The following is a 26,167-nucleotide window of genomic DNA, read 5'->3' as shown; positions in this document are numbered from 1 at the left end:
CACACACACACACACACACACACACACACACACAGCGAGAGGCAGATAATGCCCCTGTTGTGTTGTTTTACAGGCTTGTCAGTGTCTGTTTGATGTCTGCTGTTACCATGTGAGGTATGAGCCAGCTATAATCAATGTCTCAGGCTGGTGTAAATTGATTTGTGTTATGGGAAGAGTCCCTGCCTTTGCTTTCAGCAAACCCACTATTTCTTAACCCTTTAGCTTCCTGCAGAGCTGCAAACACTAATCCCCGCCCTCGCTGTCTTATTTTGAAACCCCCTACCATCGCCCACCTTCCCAACGCTTCTCAGATGAAAATCTCTCATTTATCAATACTTCGATTTCTGCTCTGGAATTATTGATCACTGTCCACTCTTTTCTACCGCCTGAAAAAAAAATCTATTTTTACTTTTTCCCTCCTCGCTCGCTGGCTGTCCCTTGTTCCATCCTCTGCTCATTAACGCCGTGTGTGACACCTACACAGGGGCTCCGGGAGATGAATGGTCTAATCCCTGTGGGTAAGGAGTGAAATATTACATGGTGTGCTCACACATGCACAAATACACGCACACACTGACAATGAGAGGCACACGTACACACCGTGCAGTACTGTTCACATGCTCAAATACACACTGGTTTTGACTGCTCTGGTAAAAGGAGACGAATTAATGGAGGGAATGGCCTGCTGCAAAGCCTTCACCACGACAACAGGCAGATGAAGCTCCACTGGCTCACACACACACACACACACACACACACACACAGTACATACACCTGGGGTCAATATGCCTCATGTATAAGTTCTTACTTATTGTGTTTGCACCTCTGCGTCACTGAAACGTCAGAGCACCCAGGTGTGTCGCTCTGGTTACTCACTTCTACACCCTTGCATCACAAGACCGTCTGAGTGTGTGATAGGCAGGTGCTAGTGTGCATTTACGGTTGCTGTGACCCCCCCACACACACATATCACGAGATACACTGCAGCCATAGTAGATTGATTAGAGGTCAATAACAAACTTAGAAATGACAATCAAGAGTGGTGAACACTTTGATTGAGGTGCCCATGTGTTTGACATTCAGGTCAGTGTGTGTGGGGATGCCAGGTCTGCAGGGGCATATAGAGGGCACGGGCTGGGTGGTGCTGGTATAAGGCGCCAAGAAGGAAACCATAAACCATCATTGTGATGTCCAAACAAGGCCAGGGAGTCATGGATGGGTGAGAGGGGTGTGATGGAGGTTATGAGGATCAGATACAGTTCCATAATCTCATTTATAAATAAAATGGCCAGTACAGTATACATATACATGTTTCATCCCCGAGGGGCAAATGTGTTCCAGCAACAAGACACTCAGTGTTCACATGTTGACAAGAGGATGTGTTGAAAAAAAGGCCTCAAGGTGAGTCGTATATAAAGTGTAGTCTAAGAGATACAAGCATTTCTTTTTAATGGGTCATGCTCTGACGTGAGCTTTCTAAAGATGCACAATTTTTACTTTTTATCGACATAATGTAATCTGCTATTGTCGCTTTTATTGGTGGAATGGAAAAATGAACAGTATGTGTATATATACACACATATAGTCTACAATGAGGACATATGAACCACAAAGGTTCAGGTTAAATTAAAAGTAAAAAAAATCAATACATTTAAAGGGAGGTGTTCACATGTATATTCGAAAAAAATCATTTTATTCACTTGCTTTCTCCACGTGTGTTGTAACAAATTATTTAACTTCAATCATTTATTGAAATACTTGGGTTCAGTGTCACAACTACAATTTAATTATAGCTTTACTGAAAAGCTCAGTTTCTCCAAGACACCATTGTTCTTCTTGGTGTCGAGACAGTGTTATATCATGGGGGATTCTGGCCTTAACCAGTACGTAATTGTACAAAACTCATCCAGCTCATCGTGCAGCTGTGAACAGAAAATACAAGTGTGAAGGAAAAAAGGTCAGACTTTCACAGGCAGAACAAACTTCTACTCTACAAGCCACAAGCAGCCCTGATAATCCTGCTTAACCATTTGAAACAAGGGTTGAATTTGACTCACTTTGTTGCTCTTGATTTTTGGACATGCTCTATTGCTCATTTATAAGCCTGAAATAATCAAGCACAGAGTCCAAGAACGCTGCAGTCAACAGCAGCTTGGCAGAGCATCAATTACCATCAATTACCCCTGCTCACCTGATCGCCCTCCAGCGCGCCCGGTCCACACACAGTGTGACGGTGCCAGCACCATTACCCGCTTAAACAATGACCCCGACTTGTTTGCTAACTGTCGTCCTTTGGAGCTGATTAAACTTTTAAATTTCATTTAATAGAAGGGTAATGTTGCTCCGATGTGTCTGTCAGCGGCTCGAGGGGGAGGGTAAACGGACACCTGGTCACCCTCCTGGCGTGTCACACTGCCCGCTAAATTCCTCCGCTGGCCAGTCATCAGTCTCGGCGCGGGACTTGGTGATGAGAGTGAATGTGACCTGGATTTAAAGGAGACAGGAGGGAGCAGCACCTTTGAACCTGCTGCCACTTTGTGTGACCCTCTCGCTGCTGCTCAAGGTGCTCATGTTATTCAGCTGGGGGAGTAAGGGAGACGGGCCGGATCTGTGATACTGAGCGGCCATTGTAGTTCAACACAATGTCAGTGTAAGAACAATGGCGGCTCTGTTTGAGAGATTGTTGACCAAATGTTGAGACTCAGCAACTGATGGCATTTGTCCCACACCATTATTGGATTATGGGTATTTCTGAGTAACCTCACATTCCCAGTAAATTCCATCCTCACCCATTCCACGGGCACATTTTCTCAGCACGCTGTCTCGACGTAATTGAACATCCTTGACTCTCTCGCCCAGCTGCACCACTGAGTGGCAGGGGTCACCTCCTGTTGGAAGCTGCCAAGAACAAAGATTTGAATCCCGACCCTCACTGACACGCGAAGCTGTTGTGACTCCTGAATGTTCTCATTAAGCTGGTCCTGGAAACTGACGCTGATGTTTGGGCTCCCAGCACGACCTGTCCTGACACCAGATGCTCTTATGAACTTTAATGCAACTTAAATCTCAAATCTTAAATCCCTTTCTCGCCATGCAGATGAAAAGTCTGTGTCAGGATTTGTGCAGTGCATGTATAGTCTTCACTGTTGTGCACGTGTTAGCTATGCTGACCATTTCCTCTGCTGCATTGAACAAGAGTTTATAAAAAACTGTTGATTATTTTAAACCTTTTCAGCATTTGTATAAGAATTTGATTTTTTTAGGGATATTCAAGTCTTTTTCAGCAATAAATCCCTGAGTCCATCCAAGTCCGTGCATGTTTGTGCGTCTATTGGCAAGTATTTTTCAAAAAGCAGTGGATTACCAGGGCACGCGTGTATTTGCATGTATGGCATTGTGCGGCTGCTTGCGTATTCTTTGAAGCAATGTGCGGGGTGCCTGATTGACAGCGAAAGAGCCGGTGCCGGGCCGTGCCTGTGGTTGAGACAGGCTGTGGGAGATGGAGGGTGTTAAGTCGTCAGTATGAGGCATATGTCAGAGATCAGTGCTGGACTCTGGAGATCACTGACATGAGAAGGGAGGAAGGGCGCCGGGGGTTGAGACGGGCAGAGATTACTGGGGGCTTGGTGCGTTGACTCATCACACACAAACACACACGTACAGGCTCACAAATACACATCTCTCTCATTGCATCCTTCCTCACAAGCAGTGGACACTCAGGCCCAGCCCTCCAGAGGCTGTGTGCAAAGCTGCATGTTAATAAGATTGTCTTCCTCTCCGGGTGGAAGTATACGCTCCTTTGTCTCCAGAATAATGACAGCGGGAATAAGAGCCCGGCTCTTGAACCTCTTCATGCTCTTAAGTGTCTGCAACTGAAGGAAAACAGTGGAGGAGACTAAAGTCGGCCAAGAAGATGTGCTGTGATAACGTCCTGCATACCTCGCCTCGAGTGTTGTCACAAAGAGAAGACTGAACTGATGTCAGTACAGCTGGAGGAGTCAGTGCAAGGCCTCTTTATGTACAATGTCTCACATGTTACAAAATCCCCTGAGGTAATCTGTAATGGCTGAGAAGTAATTCTTCAAACAAACCTCTGCCCTCCCTTTAGTTGTATGTACTTGGTTCACCCTGCTGAAGTTCCCTGGAGCATGACACTCCCTACCTGCGTTGGGGATACTGACCCTGAGTGTTAACGTAGCAGTGGAGGTGCCTTGAGATTGAAGTATTGTGATTGTGTCACACAGCGATCCCAATTAAAACCTTTGGGAAAATAACAGGTTGCAGCTCCAAAGGTGTTTCATGATCCCACAGATATTTACAGTTAGTCAGGAGTGATAACATCACAAGCGTTCCAGTAATATGGCTTCAGTTGTCTCTTCTTCACAGTACAAGCCATGTGCCTTGTGCTGTCATTCGCCATGTCAGCAGATTTAAAGGAGCACTAATTGTTTTTCTCTGCCGGTGTTGGTGTTTTTTTAAATCCCTGGTAAACAGGGCAATAAGATGCAAACATAATATTTTCATATAATCACTTTATGCACATCAAGCAAACATGGTGCAACATAAAAGAGTTTTCTGCTCATATAGTCCAGGTCTAAATGTAGGTTGAAATAGTTCTTAAAGTCTTATATTGTCCTTCATATCTGTTTTGGTCTCCACCACATCCTTAAAGAAATATTTGGTTCACCAGCCAGTAGCTAACAGTAGCTGTCTGCTGCTGCTATATATACTGCTGCTGAGAGCAGTGATACGGAATAGAAATAAAGTTGTGGGCATTAATGATTAAACAATTGATTGGGGCTAAAAAGCTCTGAGGATAGCTGCTGTCAAGGATTTGTAAACCTTCACATTGCTCAAGGTCATTTATTCTAAACATTTTTTATTATTATCATCATTACTATTATACAGTTTATCAATAAAGTGCTTCACTTCAATTTCGTAAGGGTAAATCTGGCCTTCTTAGATTTGTGAGTGGAACCAAGTTCATACTTCTTACTGGAAAACTGAGTTCATGTTTAGCTGCTCAATCGGTGGTGACTTTACATATTTTGTTCATTTCACTTATCAAGAGAACACTTGTTGAGTGTCTACATCCAAATGAGATCAAAGAAATGAGCCGAGATCCTCCATCAAAGTCATGACCGCTTTTCTTTCAATGAAGCAGCCAGCAGACTCTTTACTGAATGGGTGATTATTCATGCACTAAAATAAAGCTCAATCAAGTGGGCTTTAATTACCTTGAATCTGATAGCTGAATCTGGGTGGGCCAGTATGGATGAATATGACTGTGCACTCCCTCTGTCTGAACTGGCTGTGACAACAAATTCTGCTGCTGTCAGGCTGTCAGTGTTCAACTCTGTGGATATGAAGCAGTGCTGATAAAGTGCATACATGCTCAGCTTCTCTGAATAAGTAAAAGCTAGGAAAACTATATTTTCTATATTGATATCATGATAATAAACCTGAAATATATTTAATTTGTACCTTTTCCTTGTTATTATCTGCACCACCATTATGTTCCATGTGAGGTGATTCCTATCACCGCTGCTCTCCGTGTTATTGCCCATGTTTGTTCGTCGAAAGAAAGGGTGAGTATGCAGAGTAGGTAGCGATAAGAATAGCTGTTTTATTGTGTGCCACTGCCTTGGCCCCTAATACTGAATGTGTTATCTGAGGGTGCAGCATGCCATACTAAGCTATGTGCATGTGACGCATGGCTGAGCAGCATTCCTCCTCCTGAGTGCATCGTAGGCCAGAGATAGTAGGAAGGCGAAGCAGCCTGACTGCCAACAGAGAGGGAGAGAGGAGCGAGAGCAGGCGTGAGGAGAGATGAAGGGAGAGAGCAATACCGGGAACATGTAGTTAAGTGGAATGAAGTACCCTTTGTTGCAGATAAGATCATTCTGCTTCCCTGGCTGGCGTCACTAAAGAGATTTGAGCACAACGAATGTAGTTGATTATTCGTTGGCGGCCCACAAAATCCATCACTGATAAACATGAGTCCGAGTAATAAGAGACTGGAGGGTTTGTTTGTGAAGCATGATTTTATTGTCGTTTCATCAATGAGGCAGGGTCACGTGTGATCCGACAGTAGGCTGATGAGAGAAAAGATGAAGGGAGGATCAGGGCCTTATGGGAAATAAAGAGCACGCTAGGGAATGCTGCGGAAAAAGAGACTAAATGAGGGGTCCATGATCTCTGTGTTCAGATGGCCGCCAAACTTCCAGTTTGGTTCGTAAGCTCCTGGTCCTGGGGTCTTCTGCGCAACACACACACACACACACACATGAATACATTTTTCATCTCTTACTCATTGTTAAGACATTTTCAAGTACATGTAAAATGTTTACAGAATGTTCTCAAGTGCTGAGCTTATCTACGGTTCTCTTAGCGTCCTGTATATAGGACATATGTGTCCTTTGCTGCATCCTGTTAAGGTCACTTGCTTTAGAAAGTATTCAGACATTGTTTTTACACATTAATTTAATGCAGATTTAATTGATATATTTAATACCATATATAATTAATACGATCAATGTAAAGACCTGACCACAATTCACAGCGTATGGTCTGAGTGCTTTTGTAAACAAGAGTCTTCAGTCTTCAACACAATAAAGTTGGATACTTTATGAAGCCACTTTGATTTCATATATTTCCATCAGTCATATGGAAATCAGTTCCAACACCACAATGAGGTAATTATATTAATGTAACTTTTTACTTGCTCATCAATGAGAAACAACCCACTATGTCCTAATGCAGCCAAGAGGATATAAAGTACAAGTAAATATAAGTTTGTACTTTTACCCATATACGCAAATGGGCTGATTTATTGTGTTCACAAGTAGAGTCCATCTGAACGTATGTCTGAGATAAATGCTGATATTCCATCTTTGCCCTCTGTCATGCCTTTGCTAAACTTTGACTTCCAGGCACCGACAGTAACTAACATTAGCATCCATGCTGCGCTTTTGTAGTGTCTGTGTTCTCACAACTTTGCCACTTGAATGCCAAGCAGACCATGTTTATGACTTCATGTCGTAACCATGAGCTCATAGGTTCTATTTGAAAGCAGCACTACAGTTGCAACCACACAGTTGTTGTCTGGTTTACCTCGCAGAACTATGTGGGCAGGATGACTTGTTAACCCCTCATCATTCTTATTGGTACTCAGGGTTTTGTGACTTAATACATTTCCGCCTTGGTTCCACACATTTTTACCCTGACCACATCTAAAACACCAGTGTGTGTGTGTGTGTTTGCAGAGGTTTTTAAAATGGCTGCACTTCAAATGATGTGGTTTTGTACGTGTCCACAGATGGAGGTGTAAAGTGATGTACCGGACTCACTAGGTCAGCATAATGAAGCCGTGGCAGAGTGGATTTGAAGCAGGAAGTGATGCCTTTCCCAGGTCTGGTCTGTGGATTATAGTGACATGGAGCAGGTCCCTCCCTCTGAGGTGGTCACAGAGAGGAGCTATTAATGGGGGATTGATTGATTGATTGATTTTGTGAGCAAACCTCAATATGCTGCTGAGCATGGCGAGCATATAATCATTACCATGTAATCACACAGAGACTTTTTCCCATTCGTTCTTGATTGTAAATGTCTATATGATATCTAATTAATTCATTAATATTCATTGATATTAACAATGGAGCTTGGTGAGATGGAGGAGCTTTACTGTGTAAAGTGGATGAGCTGTTTGTGGCATGCACCTGAGCTGATTTAAAGTTGATTACAAAAAGAAAATGTCAGGTAGAATGTAGCTTGTTTTTCTTATAATTTCTTTTCAGTTGAATACAAATATATATATATTTTTTTTAATTGAAATTTACCATATGGAGGCTCGAGTCCTCCTGCAGCGTCCGGTCCTGTTCATATCTCAAAAATGTCTGTTGGCAGTAGCTCGTGGCAGGGAGCTTGGTCATTAGGCAAGCTTCAATGACAGAGCATGTTAAGTAATCTGAATTGCAGAGACCATAACTTTAGCTAAATATGATGTTGCGATGTGTAAAGCAGTTTTCAAAGCCCTGATTCACACAGTTCATCAAAGAAACTGACGTGTCCCACTCACTGAACCGTCACAGTCTAACAGTTTGAGCCGATGAGTATTCAGGACTCATGTTCACTGTGCAGTACATTCTGTGAAAAAAATCATCAGATCATCAGGGACAGTCTCTTTAGTATTCATATTGTTGCCATGCAGGTGTTCTGATATTTATATATTTATTTATCTATATTTATTTACTGATGTTCTTTTCATCTTCTAATGCTATCGATAATCACTGACCCATAATTTGTGCTGTTGCTACTTGTTCAAATATGCTACTGGTGACAGGTTTTGTTGTTGCTGTGGTAATTTCCCACCGGAATCAATGATGTTCCCACCTAGACTTGACTCATTTCCTCCTGCAAAGGAAATGACTTAAATCTCCCACTCAATGACTGAGTGTCACCCTGTTAACGTGATTCAAGTGAGTGACTCAAAGTCACTGATTTGTTCACAGGGATCCATATGAACAAATCACATTTTCAGAGATTCTCTGACTTGACTCGGGGTGAGTGACTCAATGACTTGTGTCAGTCACTCAGTGAGTGAGTGTATCTCTGCACGTTCACTCGCAACTGACTGAGCTCAACCCATGTGAGAATTATATGGATCGTTGCAGGAAGTGATACAGCTCAGTTTGTTCACCCAAACAGTCATTGAATCGTTTGAACAACCCTACACTAGCATGATATATAGCTCAAGAGTAATAGACACAACAATCAGGGACAAGGTGTTGGGTAGAAAACACATTACAATGTCAGCTTTTATACAGATATGTTCAATATTAAGAAATTAAGCAGCTTTCTGGAAGGCCGTGATCTTGTGGTTCAGAGGTGAAATAGCATGCGTCATACTTCCATATTCCACCTTTTGAAAGACAACAGTGGCAGCTCTGACACATATTCCAGTGAGAAACAGTTTGTAGCAGTGGTAATTTTAAACAAGGCTAAACACAAAGCACTGGTGAGCTCAATCTGGTTATTATATTTGTAATCTGCCATTGATAATGAATTAGCGTCTGGAAGTAACAGTCAATGTTTTGGGGCTTCGGGTGTAGCCAGCAGGCCAAGACTGGACCAAGACTCTGTCTTCCATTGGCCGTACTTTACAGTACTGGTGGGACGGCCTGGTCGCATCACTGTGATGCAATCAGTCTTTAAATCCAACCTCAAAAGAATGCAGTCCCAATTCTTGCAGTTTTCTACCCCACGTCTTTGCATGTGGGGTAGAAAAGAATTTCATTATGTTACAGGGCAAAGCTAGCATGTGATGTAAGTATGTAAGGTGGTTACCTTTGTCAGGTCAGAAATGTATTAGTGTATTTTTGTGACCTGAACATTACTACCTTGACGGATTTTCCATCTCCTTGTCATTATCTTTACTGGAAGTGTCAGTTAGCAGGAGATGTTGTCAGCAGCCTGCTTATTAGACAGAGGTTCAGTTACCAAGCAGAGTCAAAAATGCAAAATCCAGAGGCAAGAGGAGACTAGTCTTGACTGTAATTAGCTAAACCCCTTTAAACAACAGGTCATGCTCCCTCAGAAGACCACATGGAGTTTTTACGCCACCTGAATTAAAGTTGCATTATTCATAAGAATCCAAAGCAGACAGCATGATTGTGTGAATATCCCCTGAGGCCAGAGAAACTGATTTGCTCCGGTCATCATGACCTCTCACAGTTTAAGTGCTAAATGAGAGATTAATTGTTATACCCTTGGACCTGCACTCATGAAAACTCTATTGTTAAACCCTGCTGTAACTCCAGGCATCTGAGGGATGCACTCTCTGTAAACATGAGACCTATTTTACATCACATATTTTTAAGGACATATCATTCACCATGTGACTGTATGGTCTTTGCTCTGTTTAGGATAAGGTTACTCTCTCCCTCTCCTTGCCTTTCACTTCTCCCTTCCTCTTCCCCACTAACACACATACTGGTCATCATCAGCGGCGTGCCATGCAGAAATAGCATCAAACCCCTCCACCCCCCTCCTCAGACATAAAACTATCTCCCTGTCCCTGAACACCGGACCAGTCTTTCATTCTCAGCTCTGATTCTGACCGAGGGAGACAGGGAGGTGTCTTTTCCTCTTCTCCAGCCCTTAGAGGAATGGCTGCTACGTGCCATTTAAACCATGTTGCCAGTTCACTTGATCGTGTACAACTGTCCCGCTGGCCCCCATCGTGCCTGGGGATGCTCCCAGAGGTGCAAATGGAGGCATATTTCATGGGAGCCAGCAGACAACAGTGAAACTTTTACAGATGTGTGTGTGTGTGTGTCTGTGTGTGTGTGTGTGTGTTTGAACCTCAGCACCTGACCTACTTTCCTACAGTGGCACAGCACATTAAGAGTGTTCTCTGTGGAGTAGGTAGGTGGCGAAGTGAAATTAATATGATATTCTGATTTGAAAATTAGCAGCGAGGATGTTTTGCCTCCATATAAATATAAAATATTTCACATAGCACTACCAATGTTTTTTTTCCAAGGAAACAAAACTATGACACAGCCCTGCTTGTGGCTCTGTACCAGTAGAGTCTGTTAATGCTTATGTTGGCACACTATCATGTTTCCGATTACAATGCTAATGTACCAGGTTTAATGTTTATTTTTACCCAGTTAGCATGCTACCATGTGAATTAGTACAGAATCATTAAAATACATCCTCTGGGCACCATGAATACCTGTATCACATTTAATTCTAATCAATGTTGTAGATGTGTTCAGTTACATGCAGCATCTATTGCACTTCTGTCTGTCCTAGGAGAGGGATCCCTCACATGTGGCTCTTTCTGAGGTTTTTCTTTACTCTTGTTGAGGGTTATGAACAGAGGATGTCTCACCTTGCTAAGCCCCATGAGACAAATTGTGATTTGTGAATATGGGCTATACAATAAAATTTGATTGATTGATTAAATGTAGAACATCAAAATTGTTGAAGAGATATATCCTCACAAAAAAAATGTCAAAACCTCAAGAGAACTAAAAGTCAAGAAAACACCAAGGTCACAACAGGTTACAATTCATCCTCTAAAGAACTTGTCTGAATAAAGTCTGGTTTGCCTGGAAGTGGTGAACTGACCAATAAGAAAAAACGAAAAGTTCTAGACATCAGCCTGGTCTTCAGAGTGTTAAAGTCTGTGATTATGACTTTAATCAAACAGGTTTGAATCTCGAGGGAGAATGTGTTCTTTCTGAGCAGCATGTGCAGTCGATATTGCAAGAAAGCACAACATCTAGGATTCACAGGGGCTTCGGGGGGTGAAGGGTATTCAGCTGCAACATGCAACTTTCTCTATATGTCACTAAATTCTACACACTGAACCTTTAAGTCCAATCATAAGAAAAGAGAACATATACAGCTTATTGTTTTCTTTTCGTGTGTGATGATGCTGTGATGCTTTTGTGTGTTCTCTCTCTCCCCCTCATCTTTCTGTTCTTTTCTCCTGCAGGGCATGTGTGGTGGCAGGGGGCGTGGCTGGCTTCTCCTGCTGCAGACAAGGCTGCTTCCACTCAACTCATCAACCTGTCCATAAAAGCCTGGTCTTCGCTCCACTGCTCTGCCAGATGATTCTGTCTAGTTCTGTAGTTGCGATGCATTTTTTGTTCTTGGTAAAATCTTTCGTGTTTTTAAAAAAGTACCTCACCAAAATACCTCTATGTTTTTCTTCGTTTTACTCAGTAATCCTGTGCCTTGCTGTTTGCCTACACCATGTCACTGAGTTTTTCTCGTCCGTGTGCTCAGCACTCATGCATTCCTTGGGATTCTACCAGCCAGCCTGTTCTCTGCCTCCAGTGCCTGCTCTGCTTTGCTTTTTGTTTAGCAATCAACTCTTCATTTATCTACACCTGTATTCAGTCTCTGCTTTGGGGTCTGAACTAAATCTAGACTTAACATTGTGTTCCCAAACATTGTCAGTTCACAAGAGGTTTCATATTTAAAGGTGTGGAATTCAATTTCATTTTATTCTGGGATCCATTCACAGAGAAGTACAACATTTTGATCTCCCATTTCAGGATGGACCTAGAATTCCCAGAGTAACCATTACAACGCCTCAACTCTGATCCACTAATGTCTAGTCAACTCCATCATGTCAGCTGTCTGACCGATCTGCGATTTCAGTTAACTTTGCTGCGGCACTTCTGTAGCTGCTTAACCTTTGACAGTAAACTTGTCTTTGAGTCGCTATGACACCACTAATGGCAGAAAACTGCTCCCAACTCTGCAGTAATAACACCCGCGGGATTTCTTAGCGCCTTTCCTTCTCTGTCAACACACAGCAGCTGCCAGCACGGCTCAAATATCCATCAGCTACCAGCATGGACACATGGGTGAGGCTGCGACACCCTGCAATATGAACCAAAGCTGACTGGTCAGCCAGTGCAGTGCCATAACAGGACCTCAAATGGGACAAACGATAGAACCAGCCGGGGGAATCGGTTTTCTTTGACCCTTGTAAATGTCATAACTAGCCTGCGTACAGCACAAACCAGATACACGTCATAGCTTGTAATCAAAACCTATTGAAAGTCTATCGTAATGAAGTCCCTTTGTTTGCAATGGAAAGACAGATTGGTCTTAATAACTAGTCTTGGTGACCAGATACTTACAGGCGGAAAGCTGATCCTCTGCACAGTCGACCGAAACATCACATGCCTGCAAGGAGAGGAGGGGGGCTGTCAAAACAAAAAGAAGAACAAGAACAAGAGAGGACAACAATGAGGCGAAGAGAGAGAAAAGAAAAGAATAAGGTTGTGCTTGACCAGAAGCAGAGAACAGAGAGCAGGTTGGTGGTTGCTCTTTCATGTTGTGGATGCGAGGAGGGAGGATGAGAGAGAGGGAAGGAGAAGCTGAATAAGGAGGAAGGACTCTGCGATCAAGGGATGAATCATGGGTTGGCTGCTCCGCTGTGATCTGAGAGTCAAAGTCAGGCTGTTTGTCGAGAGCTTACTTGCAGGGAGTCTTCTCCACTGGTTTCGCCATCACATCGTAGTCGCACGGTGAAGTGTTTATATGCTGGCACAGGGAGCAAAGAAAAAGACCCGTTCATGTGACAGTATCAACATGGGTCTGCTTTCTGTTTGCTCTTGCACACATAGCATACAGTCGGCTTCTGTTTCCAACACAGCTACTGTTTTCAGGTAGTCGGGTTCATTTTAATGAGCAGCTCCTGTATTTTTAAACAAAGCACTCTGATGAAATCTGAATGCCAAATACACTATTAATACTTATGAATAATAAAGAGTGCTTAAGTAAAAGAACCCCTTAGGCCTTGAAACTAGAATTAAGATGCTGTCGATGTGGTGGAGCAACAGTTCCTGCTAATAATATCTTTAGCAGGAAATGCATTGCATCAGTTTTTAGGTTGTGGTATAAAACATAAACAGTAACAGTAACTGTTTAAGATTTTGGAAAAACCAGTTTAGGAACAGGAATTGAATTATGGATTTAAATACACCAAACACAAGGAGGTTATGTTTTCATTGAGGCCTATTTGACTTTTAGCAGGATTATGCAAAAACTGCAGAGCCAGTCTTGGTGAAACCTGGTGGAAGGGCGGGGTATAGTTCAAGGGTTCTTAAGAAATTATGTAGAGGGTTAGGGTTAGTATTGATGAAAGAAATTGGATATGTGTAGAGCGCAAATATCTACGATCAAGTGAAATATGGTGCAGATTCAGATAATGATCCGGGTGAAGCTGATCTCAATATGTGTGCCATATGGTGATGGCCTGTTACTGTTGTCAGAGGTATATCCACTGTCCAAGTGACCCTCGAGTTATATTTTGTTGTACTTGGGAAATGCCTCTATTTTCTTGTATTTGTTCATTTTTTACAAAGAGTAAGATAAGCATCTGTATTCTAAGTGTGCAGGCAGAGACAGGAGCTGATGAAAGCAAAACAGCTAGCCCGGCTCTGTCTAAGCATCAAAAGCACAAATCATTTCTCTGATTAACATCTGCTTTGATTAATTACCACAAAGTCACATAAATGTGTATGGTTTTGAAGGGGAGGTGGGTGATGTTACTCTTTCTTGACAAACAACAGCTGGAGACTTGTCTGTAACTTCCTTAATTCTTAATGTAACCGTAGTTGAAGTTGCATCAAAATGTATCACACATTTTGACCAAATATTTAGAATATCTGCAATAAGAACACATGGTCCCAAGGGAGTAATCTGAAGCCCACCTTGTCTCTGATGCCGAGGGTGACGATATCGGGCCGAGGACAGTTTTTGAAAGAGTAGGACGCCTGGTTCATCAGAACCTCCTGGGTGGAATCAGTGTAATCATATGCTCCAGGCATCAGCAATTCCCCGTTACGTACACCCAGGGTCTTAGCTTTTCTGCCCACACCTTTAAACCCATAGGTTTTCTTCACAGGGTTCAGTTCAGCTTCTTCAATGAAGTCTCGAATGTGATAGAGACCAGGGAGGGGTGTGTCCTGGGAGAGGATGAGAGGGGAAAGCTTTGGGGAATGTTTGGTTGTTGCTGGGATAGGAAAATTGTTACTGTATTAGCATGTTAGCATGTTGTAGGAATCACAGGATCATTGTCTGTATGCACAGCCATTGCCATTGTTCCTAAATTACTTAATTTGAGTCTGTGCAGTAGAAATCGGGGGTGGAGCTGCAGTATCCAAGTCCTGCTGATACATTCGCATGACCAATCACATTTCAGTCTCAGCTGTTAATATTTAAGTTTCACCTCATTTAATAAAAAACGAATTAGAACCATGGAAAAGCCGGCATATATGACTGTGAAGTGGAATTGCAGTCTGAGTCATGAAACAAACTTGTGTTCTAAAAACTGCCTTTGACTTCCCATTAATAATTTCCAACATCACTGAAACAAGCTTCAGGTTTCCTTAAAACAATTTAAACTCTAGTGTCTGATGATAAAACACCTGTTTGTACAAGCAGAGCTCATGTAACTGAACTGCACTGAAGGTAAATGTTGGAAACATTGAGCTGTTTGGTCTATTAATGGTGTGTGGGACACATTGGACAGAAGAAGGAAGCTGTTTAAAAATGGAGACAGAGAGCTTGGATCACATTAATATAAACTGATAATTAATTAGGTCTATGTGTTTTTAGAATATGCACTGTGGACCACTTAGGTGCTGGACTCAGAACAGCGTAAGTGTTTGAATTTATTTCCGGCAGGCAGCACACTTTGGAAAGAGACAACGGGAAAGTGAAGTGCAATAAAAGCCAGTAATTGAAAACTATACACGTCTCAAGAACAATGATGTGTTTTATGTTGCTCTTCTCTGTTTTATTATTCTCAAACCATAACTATTGGAAGGTACCTGAAGGCAGCACGGCACTGCTACAGCTACACATGAGCTAATGAGCCTCTTCACATCGACAAACCAGTGACAAGTGTTCAGCTCAGACACCCGAGCAGTAGCGTCTGCTGTGAGGACAGGCTGTGAAACCACATTGCAGCATGACACCTACTTTCAGTGTTCGCAGCCACCAGCTCCCACGGCCACACAGGTCCACCCTGTCATCACCCTGCAGATAAGACCAGGACACAGTGGATTGTTTCAGTTCTTATGACACTCCTATGCCAACAATGTCCTGATGCATCTCCAGCGTGTATCATTGGAGCAGCTCTGCTCATCCTCATTAAGCAGACACACAGTTATGAGGGCTGTAAAGATAGACCCTTACCTTATCTGTTCTATTACCTCCCCTGGACATTTCAGCGACTTTACAGGCAGCTTTGTGTTTCCATGTGACCGTGTCCTGCGCTGTACTCATGTTGCTCCCTATATCTGCTCGACTGGAGATCCCGTGACACCTGACCACCATTAAAACTGTGACTGTTACTATAGCAGCCACTCCACTATCGATCAATTTTTCAACAAGCTGGCCTGGTGAGGGGCTAAATTTAGACTCACCTACCAGTTATACTAAGAGGAAGACACAATGGCAAGCACAGAGGTACAGTACATACAGCACATGCTGCAGTTACTTAGTCCTCATGATCATCATCTACTCTCATCTGATATTTGGAGGGAGACTATGCGATTGACAAGAATATACAGGCGGAGAGTTGGCAATAAAGAGAACACAAGTCTCATTCTACACTGCATCTGGAAGGAGCAAGCAGGTTTCCAAACTATGGTCTGAGGACCTCCTGTGGTCCAATAACCGAACAAATGCTAACCTCCACCCTGGAAGTTATCCTTTCCATGTATTTGTTGGTTGGTTGGTTTTTTTGTTTATTTGTAAGCAGTATTATGGAAAAACAACTGAACCAATTCCCATCACATTTTGTGGAGGGGCAGGGCATGACCCATGGTGGCAACTATTACATTTACGTGTGGATCCAGGGAGGTTTTTTTTCTACACCTTGATGAAAAGATCTGGCCAGTTTGCAGGACTGCTATCAATGAGGCAATTTGTGCAATCTGGTGCAGATCTAGTAAATTTAAATGTGGTTTCACAAAGGGGGCTGTTGGGCCTTGCCAGAGGTACAGTATGCGCTCTACTGAGTGACATTGTGGTGCAGATCCAGATTATGGTGCAGATCCAGGAATGCTGGAATGTGAGACAGGACGTTTTTTTCAACATTTGCACAGATTCCCCGGGGAGTTATTATGGATCTTGATGAAAAACAAATTCGGCACATATTGTGAACTGATATTTGAGTGGGTGAAAATTGGTGCAGCTTGATTGATTTTAGGGGACCGCTGAGCTTTAATGGAGGTATGCACTCTACTGTTAAATTATGCAATTTATTCTCTCATTTGGACATTTGTAAAGACAGAGAACTCTATCAATCTTTCAGCTTCTGAATACTGTTGTCACCTGAACCTCTTCTCTGTGGATCTTACCTCAAGTATCATACTAGACTGAAGTGTGATGTCAGGAACAAGCACACACACACACACACAGAAATCTGCAGAACTTAAACCAACACCTGAAGTGAAAGTCTCGCTCTGGGAGCAAAGGCGCAACATTCAGCCTCGTTGCTAGGCAACATGGAAATGCAAAGTTTGAAGGAACCAAGAATTCATGTTTATGCTACTTGAGAAGGAAATGAGATCAGAGAACATGAGAAGTACACAAATACACACACATAAAGAAAGAAGTTGTTATCCTTAGATGTCAGTTTCCATCACAGCACCTGATGTATATTCAGTCTACTAAGTGTGGACAGTGCATAAGCGCAGACATGAGTTGTGTAATTAACAGCTTTTTACAAGCTGACAGCAATAACACTTTAAGCTGAGAGTTTTCAGCCATGCGATAATTGGTTTTGACGAGATTAGAATCACTCGTGTCCTCGATTCACACCTGAAATTGTTGTAGGTCACGATGCATTTCTGTTGGCTTGGAAATCAACTGTGCAGACTACATACAACTACCCAACTTTGAGCTACATTCAAGACTGTCATGTGTAGTGTAAATAAAAAGCTGTTTCACATCACAGTTCTACTGCGTGTATAAGCTGTTACTTCACTTAGAATGCTCTATGTTTGAATGTGCATCCACAAGGAAATTCCTCATCATGCATGACTGACCAAAACACAAACAGCCGCCCTAATGACTCCCGACAGACAGTAAAACATCACAGAAGAAAAAAACTCAAGTTGTAAAACTGTTTTTAGAGTCTTCTGTGGAATTCCAACCACTGCATAGGATCAAGGGCACAGCCTTATAATAGCAGCTAAAAAAATCCACAAAGTACACAGAGCAGAGGTCCACAATAGAGCTTTATTTTGTCATTCGTCAAAATAACAAACTTAGTATCTCTGCAAGCTACTGTAACAAACTCAATAATCAGAAATAAAATAAAAAAACAGGTACACCTCTATTTACACCATGGTTTCTGATGTACAATCACCTGCACCTCGTGATTGGGGAAAATGCCAAGTAAGACATGAGGCAGTCAGCTTCTACATGGTGCTGTGCCAACAGCAGCAGACAACACATGGCCTTTATAGTCAGTCAGGGAGCTGGACAGTACAAGGCTAATCTAATGTTGAGTACCATTGCGTGCACTTCACAATAGAAGCCTTTGATCCCACTCAGTGCTTTTATTTTAATGACAATACAATTTCATCTGAGCTTATCTGAACATTAAGAGGCATTGGCTGATGCTCCTCAGTGCTTTTGGGAAATTAACAGGGGACACTTTAAATCTAGAAACGGTAAACATTTGGTGTGTATTCTACGCAACAAGAGAAAAAAAAAAAAGTCCTATTAAAAAAAAGAAAAATAGGAGCATCCTGTCAATACAAAAACGGGAATTATTACAGGGTATACAAACTCAAGGATCCATAACTGAGAAAACAAGACAATTTTCATATCTGGGTAGATTGTAAATTTTATTGGAAAACAAAAATATACAACTTGGAATGAATTATTTGAGGCATGACCAGAGGTCATTAAAAAAAAGAAAACAAAAGAAAAATAAAAGTAGTGAGTAAAACATTAAAAAGCATAAGATTAGTCGTTTTCTGGTATATAGAACAGCAGATACAAAAAGAGTTTGTACGAGTACCTAGGAGATACACCCGTGTCATTTTTTTTGCAATAGTGCAATGCTGAAAGATTTCCATATATACTTTGTCCGTAGTCCATGCAGAGTTTAAACTCCTCTACATTGTTTCCATGCCAACAGTGTTGCCAAGTGACAACCAGCTGACAGGTTTCCAATGTCGCCATGCGTGGAGGGGCCCCGAGCACACAAGACAGGAAGATTCGAAGTTCTCCGGCTCCCAGGGGCCTCCACGAGCATCTGGTTGTACGACCGTTCCGTCACTCCAAAACACCATGACAGCAAAAGAAAGGGACATGGGGACAAGAGCCTATGCAGTTTACATGCAGTTCCTTTGGACAGCAGAAGGAGCAGGGACCAAGGGGGGCTATTAAGATTTTACAGATAAATTACACAAAGAAAAAAGGCAAATTATTTATATACGAAATCTGTACAAGGCCTTCACTTCGCTGTCATCATTTGTACGAACTCTGTGGGAAAAAGGGGGAGATAAAAATATCCATCAGTATCCAATGAGTGCTCCAAGCAGATTACAATACACAATACAACTTATATACAAACCTTCATAGTTGACCTGGCCATCCCCGTCAATGTCTGCTTCTCTGATCATCTCGTCCACTTCCTCATCAGTCAGCTTCTCTCCAAGGTTTGTCATCACATGGCGCAGCTCAGCAGCACTGATGTATCCATTGCCATCCTGAATATTAAGATCATTCAGTAAGAAAATAATCATAATAAATGCTGCAGATACACATGTGCACGAGTGTAGACAGTATTAACCTTGTCAAAGACACGGAATGCTTCTCTGATCTCTTCCTCGCTGTCTGTGTCCTTCATCTTCCTGGCCATCATGGTCAGGAACTCGGGGAAGTCTATCGTCCCATTTCCTGAAGATGAAACGCAGACTTTTATGGGCAATTCCATTCCACACACGCATGTGCTTAACAGGTTCTGAAGCCAATTTTAAGTTCTCACCATCAGCATCCACTTCATTGATCATATCCTGCAGCTCTGCCTCTGTGGGGTTCTGGCCAAGAGAGCGCATGACTGTGCCCAGCTCTTTGGTGGTGATGGTGCCATCTCCATCCTTGTCAAAGAGCGAAAATGCCTCTTTGAACTCTAATGGAAGAAAAAAAAAAAAAAAGAAAGAAGATAGATGAGATCTTTTAAAGAAAGGTGACACACCTATAGTTAGATATGTTCATGAAAACTGACCAGACAGTATGTCAGTGGTTGTAAACAAAAAGCACAGCAGAAGATTGCATCTAATCATATGAATTAAAAACCATGTAAATAAGTCAGCCCAGCCTGTATAAAAATCTCTTCCTCAAGTCTGCATATTACACTGACCCAGCCCTGAATTTGTAAAAGCCTCAAAGAGGTCATTACATCCCTCATGTTTAACTTATAAACTAGCTACAGCATAAAAACAAGCCCGTCTGTTTAGTGTTCCAACTGCAGTCGTTTCTGGCTAAACAAGGAGAGACCACGAGACCAAGCAGCAGGGCAGAGTTGGGCGCCATCAGCACTGAATGACAGCCTGTGTAGTTCAGTTGAGCAATGAAGGATGAGGAATGATAACACACATCAAGTGTGATGAGGCCAGTGGGCAATGTGTGGTGGCATGCAGCAGCTTGTGAGCATCATAAAAACTACAACCTGCCCTGCCCTTTGCAGGGTCAAACACACAGGGCAACACCCTTTGTTATGAGATAAGGCCTGTGGTCTGCAGCAACTGCACGAAATGTCCCTCTGGTCCCTCAGACAATTAAACCTCACATCACAGAAGGTGCTTATTACGCTGTAACTTACCAAAGTCAACAGGACATGTTGACTTTGTTGAGGTGTAAATTAATGCTTTGCTGTTTGTACAAACTGACAATTTAAAAACCTGCACATCAGCATCAAGCACAGGCTTACTCACTGCAAGCTGATACTATGAAATACATTAAGAGTATGATGAGCGTATTGTGAAACCTCAGACCTATGCTAAATCTAGTTTACAGGAGGAAGATATGATCAGTGAAACCACTACAACTGTGCCCCAGTTTAGACAGGAACAGCATATGTTTCAGTCTGAGCACATACTGTCAGCGTACGCAGGCACTCGCCTGCATGGCTTACATTACAACATCTACTCCTCCTCTTAGGATACCAGCATATCAAGCCCAGGTTGTAGCTGCAATTGTTCTTGAAACATTCCTATCCGATGAGAACACACCCAGGCAAAGGACACATCACATAAAAGGGTGACTGCAGATGCCTTGCCAGAACACACAGTGCTTCCAGATTACATCATTTATTACATGGCAACCATGAAAATGCAATGTTTTCCATGAGGGAGTCCTTCTGCGTTCCAGAGGCAGCAAGCAACAGCAGTTTCATTCATTCCTGTTTTATGACCAGTAGGCTACCGTGTGGAATGCCTTAAAAGGCAAAAGTGTAAATCCGCTGCAAGGGATGCAATGATCCATAATGCAGGCCACTGTGCAGGATATGAGGACAGTAGGAGATCAATGCAGCGATGTCTTACCAGCAATCTGCTCTTCTGTAAGCTGATCAGCCTGGAAAATAGAAGATGGAGTAATTATTAGCATGTCAGAGCAGAAATAGAAAAAAATCCCCACTTAGCGTTTGCACCTAGAAGCTACTTTCATCGAGATTTTAAGTAAATCACCTGACACACATTTCAGTTCAGCTGGCAAAATGTCATTACAATGTGCTTTAGGACGGCCATCAATGCAACTGTAATATTGTAAGTATAAAAGCATGGTATTATCGTGGCGGAACCAATCTTATCCCTGGAGGTGAGGGGAAGAACATGGACAAAGCGTACGAGTCCGTGTGACGTTCAAACGTCGTCTCCATTTGAATGCCCGATGACGCAAACTTCGCCACAGACAATGAATGACTTTTGGCGGTAACCGTTAGCTTGGGAGAGCTAAAGTTTGCTAGCTACAGTAACAGACCCCACAGACACACACTCAGCAGAATGACTGATCGTACAACAGTCACCATTATTTTCTCACAACAGCCCCTGTCCTCCAGTGACAGCACACACGTATTTCGCAAATCTGTCACTGACGGGATTTAGCATTAGCTCGAAATGTGTTGGGCTTCCACAAACGCAAGCGTTATTAACGGACCTGCCCTGTCTCGGGTTATGCTAATGTTCTTAACACCGTTGTTTCCTGCATTGATCCAGAGCAGCCCAGCTAAAGCTAACGCTAGCTCTCCCTGACAGCCCAGCGACTACCGAGCTGTCACCTGCTCGTGGGGCACTGCGGTGGTTACAGCTCCGAGCGTCGGCTTAAGCTTAGTCAGCGGTACCGTCCTCTTTTACCGACATTCAGTTCAAGCGTTCCCGGGGAGCTGGAGGACCGTCCGCCATTTCTAGACAGCAGAGAGAGTACAAATGTGGCGTCTCTTACCATTTCGATGTGGGTGCAGCGGCTGATTCACGACAAAATCCGTAAGAAGCGGGGCCAGCACAGAATCCGCGCAGAGACCAGAGTCTATGAACACACTGAGGAAGAGGCGGCAGCACCCGCCTTTAAGCGCTGCCCTAAACTCCGCCTCTTTTCCATATCCCTCCGCCGACTGTCCTCTTCCTCGGTTTTCTAATCCCTGAAAAAACACATTTACAACCATCGCCTCTCACGCGCAAAAACCGACAAGCGGCTGAAACACGCGTGTGCGGCTGTCGCGCGTGTTCTGCTGTCGTTATTCACCGACGGCGTCACCCGTCGCCGGAGGTCTACATGGCGGCGCAGGAATACTTTCCGCTACTCCGCGGTGGGGCGCAAGACGTCGCTGGGAGAAACCGCGCTCTCTGATTGGTGCGTTTGTACCTGCAATGCGTCACTCCCATGGTCTGCGCTGCCGCTGCGTCTTGTCCGCACACATCGGAGCCACAGGCGCCGCAGACAGGCCTGTTGCGCGGTGCGTGTGCACATTGTGTGCACAGACGTGGCTTTAGAAGCGATCGGCTGCGGTTGTGAAACGTTGCTGACCCCGTTCACATGATCAGTGTGTTCATTCCTTATTAGATCACTCGAGGTTGATATTTTTCAAATGTGTGTTACAAGGTTACCACACACTCACAGTCCCTGTGCCTAAAGTTCCCCCTGTCTACCGGTCTGCCACTGCAAGTCCCCATCATTTGAAATTCTACGCAGAAGTGAAGTTTGTGTGAAGTGCAACTGTTTAATAGTTGGTAATAGGTGTGTGTGCACGTTTAGATGTGTGATCTCAGGTCTAATTGTGCTGGTGTGTGTGTGTGTGTGTGTGTGTGTGTGTGTGTGTGGATGGGGGTATCTGATGGCCTGATTGCTTATGCCTGACTGCCCTCCTGTCTCCCAGTGACCACCTGCCTCCGGCCCTCCCCCACGATCCCCACGGGAGATGCCGTGGAGGAGGGTGCAGGGACAGACAGACAGAGACGTGCCAGGAGCATCCTCTCGGAGAATGTGCTAGAATCTCCACGTCCCCCAAACAGCCCCCCTCTCTCTCTCTCCCCTCTTTTTCCTCCTGATGCTGCTGCCTCTCTCGTTAGTAGATGTCACACCACGAGCCGAGCAGCAGGGATTGTGCAAAAGCTCCCAACGCTGATGTAAGAAAACGAGGATCCAAAGTGGTCCCCCCCCCCCCCCCACCACCTCACATCTGCACTGCTTACAGAGGTGATGGCGCCTGCCTCATGTGTTCTGCTGAGCAGCCTCAGAATCACCTGGGCTTTTTTCTCTCCCCCCCCCCCCCCTGCAACCTGCCTAATCTGGAGCACATTGGTTTCCTTTCATTTAAATCTGTTTTTCTACTACAGGGTTTTTGTCACCGTGCAGATTATGTAATGGCAAAGGTGACGGCACAAAGGCCTAAACTTGTCACAAGAATCAGATAAGCTGGAGCATGTGTGAGCGGCAGTGTGTGGAGGTGTATGAATTCACGTTTTGCCTCTTTTAAAATACTTGTGACCTTAGATGCTAATACGCAGCTGCCATGAAGCCTTTTTCTGCATTTCTCCGACATTCTTGTGCAACACCTACAGTGAATTACCCTTCAGAGACAATGCTTTATTGTTAGTGGGTCATAAATATTTCAATATCAGAAGAGCTCTCTACTTTGTCCTCCTGCCCAATTTCTATAGCTGCACTTCATCCAATATGCACAATCAGCTGTTTGCTCGGTTGATGACACTCCCCCTCAATGATCCCCAGGTCTCAGAGGAGCCGCTCCGGGTCAAAGGTGACTGTAAGATGAAGGTTAATATGGACAGGGCATACTGGAACTCAGGAGACATGACTTAATGGTCCATAAAAGCTGAAGCCAATCTTCCTGATGAAAACCAGGAGTTTACCCTCAACGTGGAAGACAATGCAGTAAACGTCGCAGTGTTGCCTTTTATATATTTGCGTTACCATTATGTTTCCCCTCTGGTTTTCAGCTCTGTCAATATGTAACCGCCTCGCAGAATACATACAGCCCTTATCAGACGCAAAGCCTAGCCCAGGACACTTTAATAAAACTGCAGATTTCATTTCCACAGGGGCCAAAGTTCATTTGAGCTGCGCAGAGACGAGGCCGAAATCAGACCCTCCATTTTCATTAATGTCACCTCCCAGCCTGTACAACATCACTCCCACTGATAGCATTGTTCCATTCACAGGACAAAAAAAAAACTTATCATGTGGGTCAGTTCAGTTTGTGGAGATGGGGGGGGGTTGGCACACAGCACATGAGAGACGCTGTGCGGTAGACGTGTGCAAGGTGTTGCACTCAGGACTTGAAGTTAAGCAGCTTTCAAGCAAAACGCATCCAGAGCAGAGAAGGCTGATCGGTGTACCTGACCTGAGAGGACTTTGAGGGATAAAGCACTGGCGACAAATATGAGAAGATGTTTACCTGTGTAACTGAAAGACGCGCACGCCATTATTAATGAATGAGGCTTTGTAATGCACCTGCTGGTCTCATGCCAACGGAGTGGATCACCTTTCATAGGAGAGAATGGCCGTTTGTTTGTCATGGATGTAGCTGCCATAGTGAAAAGACGTTTAAATTGTTTGAGCCTGTGCACATTCGGGCCTGTATGTGTTAATGCTAATCCAACATACATAAGTGTGTGTGTGTGTGTGTGTGTGTGTGTGTGTTAGATTAGCCTATATAATGCCTCTGCGCAGTGCTTCCCTATGCGCACACAGATGGTAAAACCCACAAGGACTGGGTGTGTTCGTGCATGTATGTATTTTTTATAACCCATGGGCAATTTGGCCAGCGCTTCAGGCCAAAGGTCTGGTGCAGTCAATGGACAAAGTTAACGGTCTACACAGCAAACCACCTCCAGATAGGGTGAATGGTTTTACTGCCATGCACTAAGGGCATTAGCCGCGTAAGGTCCAACATCAGTCTGGCCGCCACATATGAGCCAATCCTACCTGTTACTGAGAAATGACTTGTTTTCCAAAATTACATCATGAAGCAGAAATGATTAATGGCCTTAAATCAGTTAAGAGGATTTGCTCGGGCCTGCTATTCGCAGCCTATTTCATTCATGTTGTGATGAAATGGATATAGTGTTAAGCATGCAGTTCTGTTCCCATCCCCCTGAACATGTTTCTGTTTTTGTTGGGACCTGGCTCTTGATCATCAGACGCCTCGAAACTCGCACATGTCACTTGTTTTATTTGAGGGGATCCGAGGGACAAAACCACTTACTGGCTGTCAAATAGAATCCCTGCTGTTGATCTTCACTCCCTCATTTTTCACCCCCCACCTGTCCCCTCTCTCTGTTTCTCTTTCTCTCTCTGACTCTCCCTCTCTCTGGCGTGCCTCCAGGTTGTCTTCTGCAGTCAGCGAGGAGCTGGAGTTCAAACGCCGCAGCACATGAAACACTGCTTGGAACCTTCCAGAAGTGTGACACGACAAAGCTCTCTCTCGCCAAGGTGATTTCATCCTCAGTGGCCGTTTCTGTCCTGCCTTCGCATCACAGGTGTCAGCAACTCTACTCGCTGTGGATTTGTATTCTTTACAGAAGTTTCCTCTGCAAAACCTGTATGTGCTGTTGTGGGCTCAATCTCAGTTTACGCGCCTAGTCAATCATGTCGAAACTGAAACTGGAGGAATCAAGCAGCACTGCAGGGTTTATGCAGGGGTAGCTGTCTGCATGAGTGTGTACTTTTGTGCGTAACGGCAATAAAAGAAGTGACAGGGGCAGGACAGAGTGTTTGAGAAGCTGCCCCGTCCTTGACCCTGGTTGTAGCAGAGGCCAGTTTCGTCTCTGCAGTGGCAGGGACCTGCAGGGCTGCCTCGCTCCGCGTCCCCTTCAGATGATCTCATTCTGCAGGGGGGCAGCAGGCTCCACTGCATGCTGCGGCCACCTCCAGATCAAGGCTGCAGAGCAGGTGTCTAGTCATCTGTGTGTGTGTGTGTGTGTGTGTGTATGTGTGTGTGTGTGTGTGTGTGAGAGAGAGACAGTGCTGCGTTTCTGCTTAAACCCTGCTCATAAACAAATGTGATTGATTTGCCTTGGGTGAAAAGCTCAGCTGAGACACCTGGTGGCTAGTAGAGGGATTGCAGGTCAAACAAAAAAGTTAATGTCTA

At 43.8% G+C, this 26,167-nt stretch overlaps 2 protein-coding genes across 3 annotated transcripts; both read right to left on the bottom strand.

The window, feature by feature from the left end:
- Window positions 1–6,025: 6,025 nt before the first annotated feature.
- Window positions 6,026–15,845, bottom strand: stpg4 (sperm-tail PG-rich repeat containing 4). Of its 2 annotated transcripts, XM_020092118.2 has the most exons (7): window positions 15,733–15,845; window positions 15,517–15,573; window positions 14,244–14,498; window positions 13,007–13,071; window positions 12,666–12,711; window positions 7,350–7,454; window positions 6,026–6,259 (listed from the first exon to the last, which is right to left on the bottom strand). In XM_020092118.2, exons 1-7 carry the CDS (start codon window positions 15,820–15,822, stop codon window positions 6,152–6,154), a joined length of 726 nt encoding a protein of 241 aa, XP_019947677.2. In that variant the 5' UTR covers window positions 15,823–15,845; the 3' UTR covers window positions 6,026–6,151. The 2 variants fall into 2 exon arrangements, with proteins under 2 accessions (XP_019947677.2, XP_069394462.1); XM_069538361.1 differs by lacking the exon at window positions 7,350–7,454.
- Window positions 15,846–18,379: 2,534 nt separating this feature from the next.
- calm2a (calmodulin 2a (phosphorylase kinase, delta)) lies at window positions 18,380–22,150 on the bottom strand. Its single transcript, XM_020092160.2, has 6 exons — window positions 22,003–22,150; window positions 21,105–21,135; window positions 19,547–19,690; window positions 19,352–19,458; window positions 19,133–19,268; window positions 18,380–19,041 (listed from the first exon to the last, which is right to left on the bottom strand). Exons 1-6 carry the CDS (start codon window positions 22,003–22,005, stop codon window positions 19,013–19,015), a joined length of 450 nt encoding a protein of 149 aa, XP_019947719.1. The 5' UTR covers window positions 22,006–22,150; the 3' UTR covers window positions 18,380–19,012.
- Window positions 22,151–26,167: the final 4,017 nt, after the last annotated feature.

This window comes from Paralichthys olivaceus, chromosome 14, assembly GCF_024713975.1.
Source record: "Paralichthys olivaceus isolate ysfri-2021 chromosome 14, ASM2471397v2, whole genome shotgun sequence".
In the NCBI taxonomy this organism is placed as follows: Eukaryota; Metazoa; Chordata; class Actinopteri; order Pleuronectiformes; family Paralichthyidae; genus Paralichthys; species Paralichthys olivaceus.
This window is presented reverse-complemented; position numbering and strand designations above follow the sequence as displayed.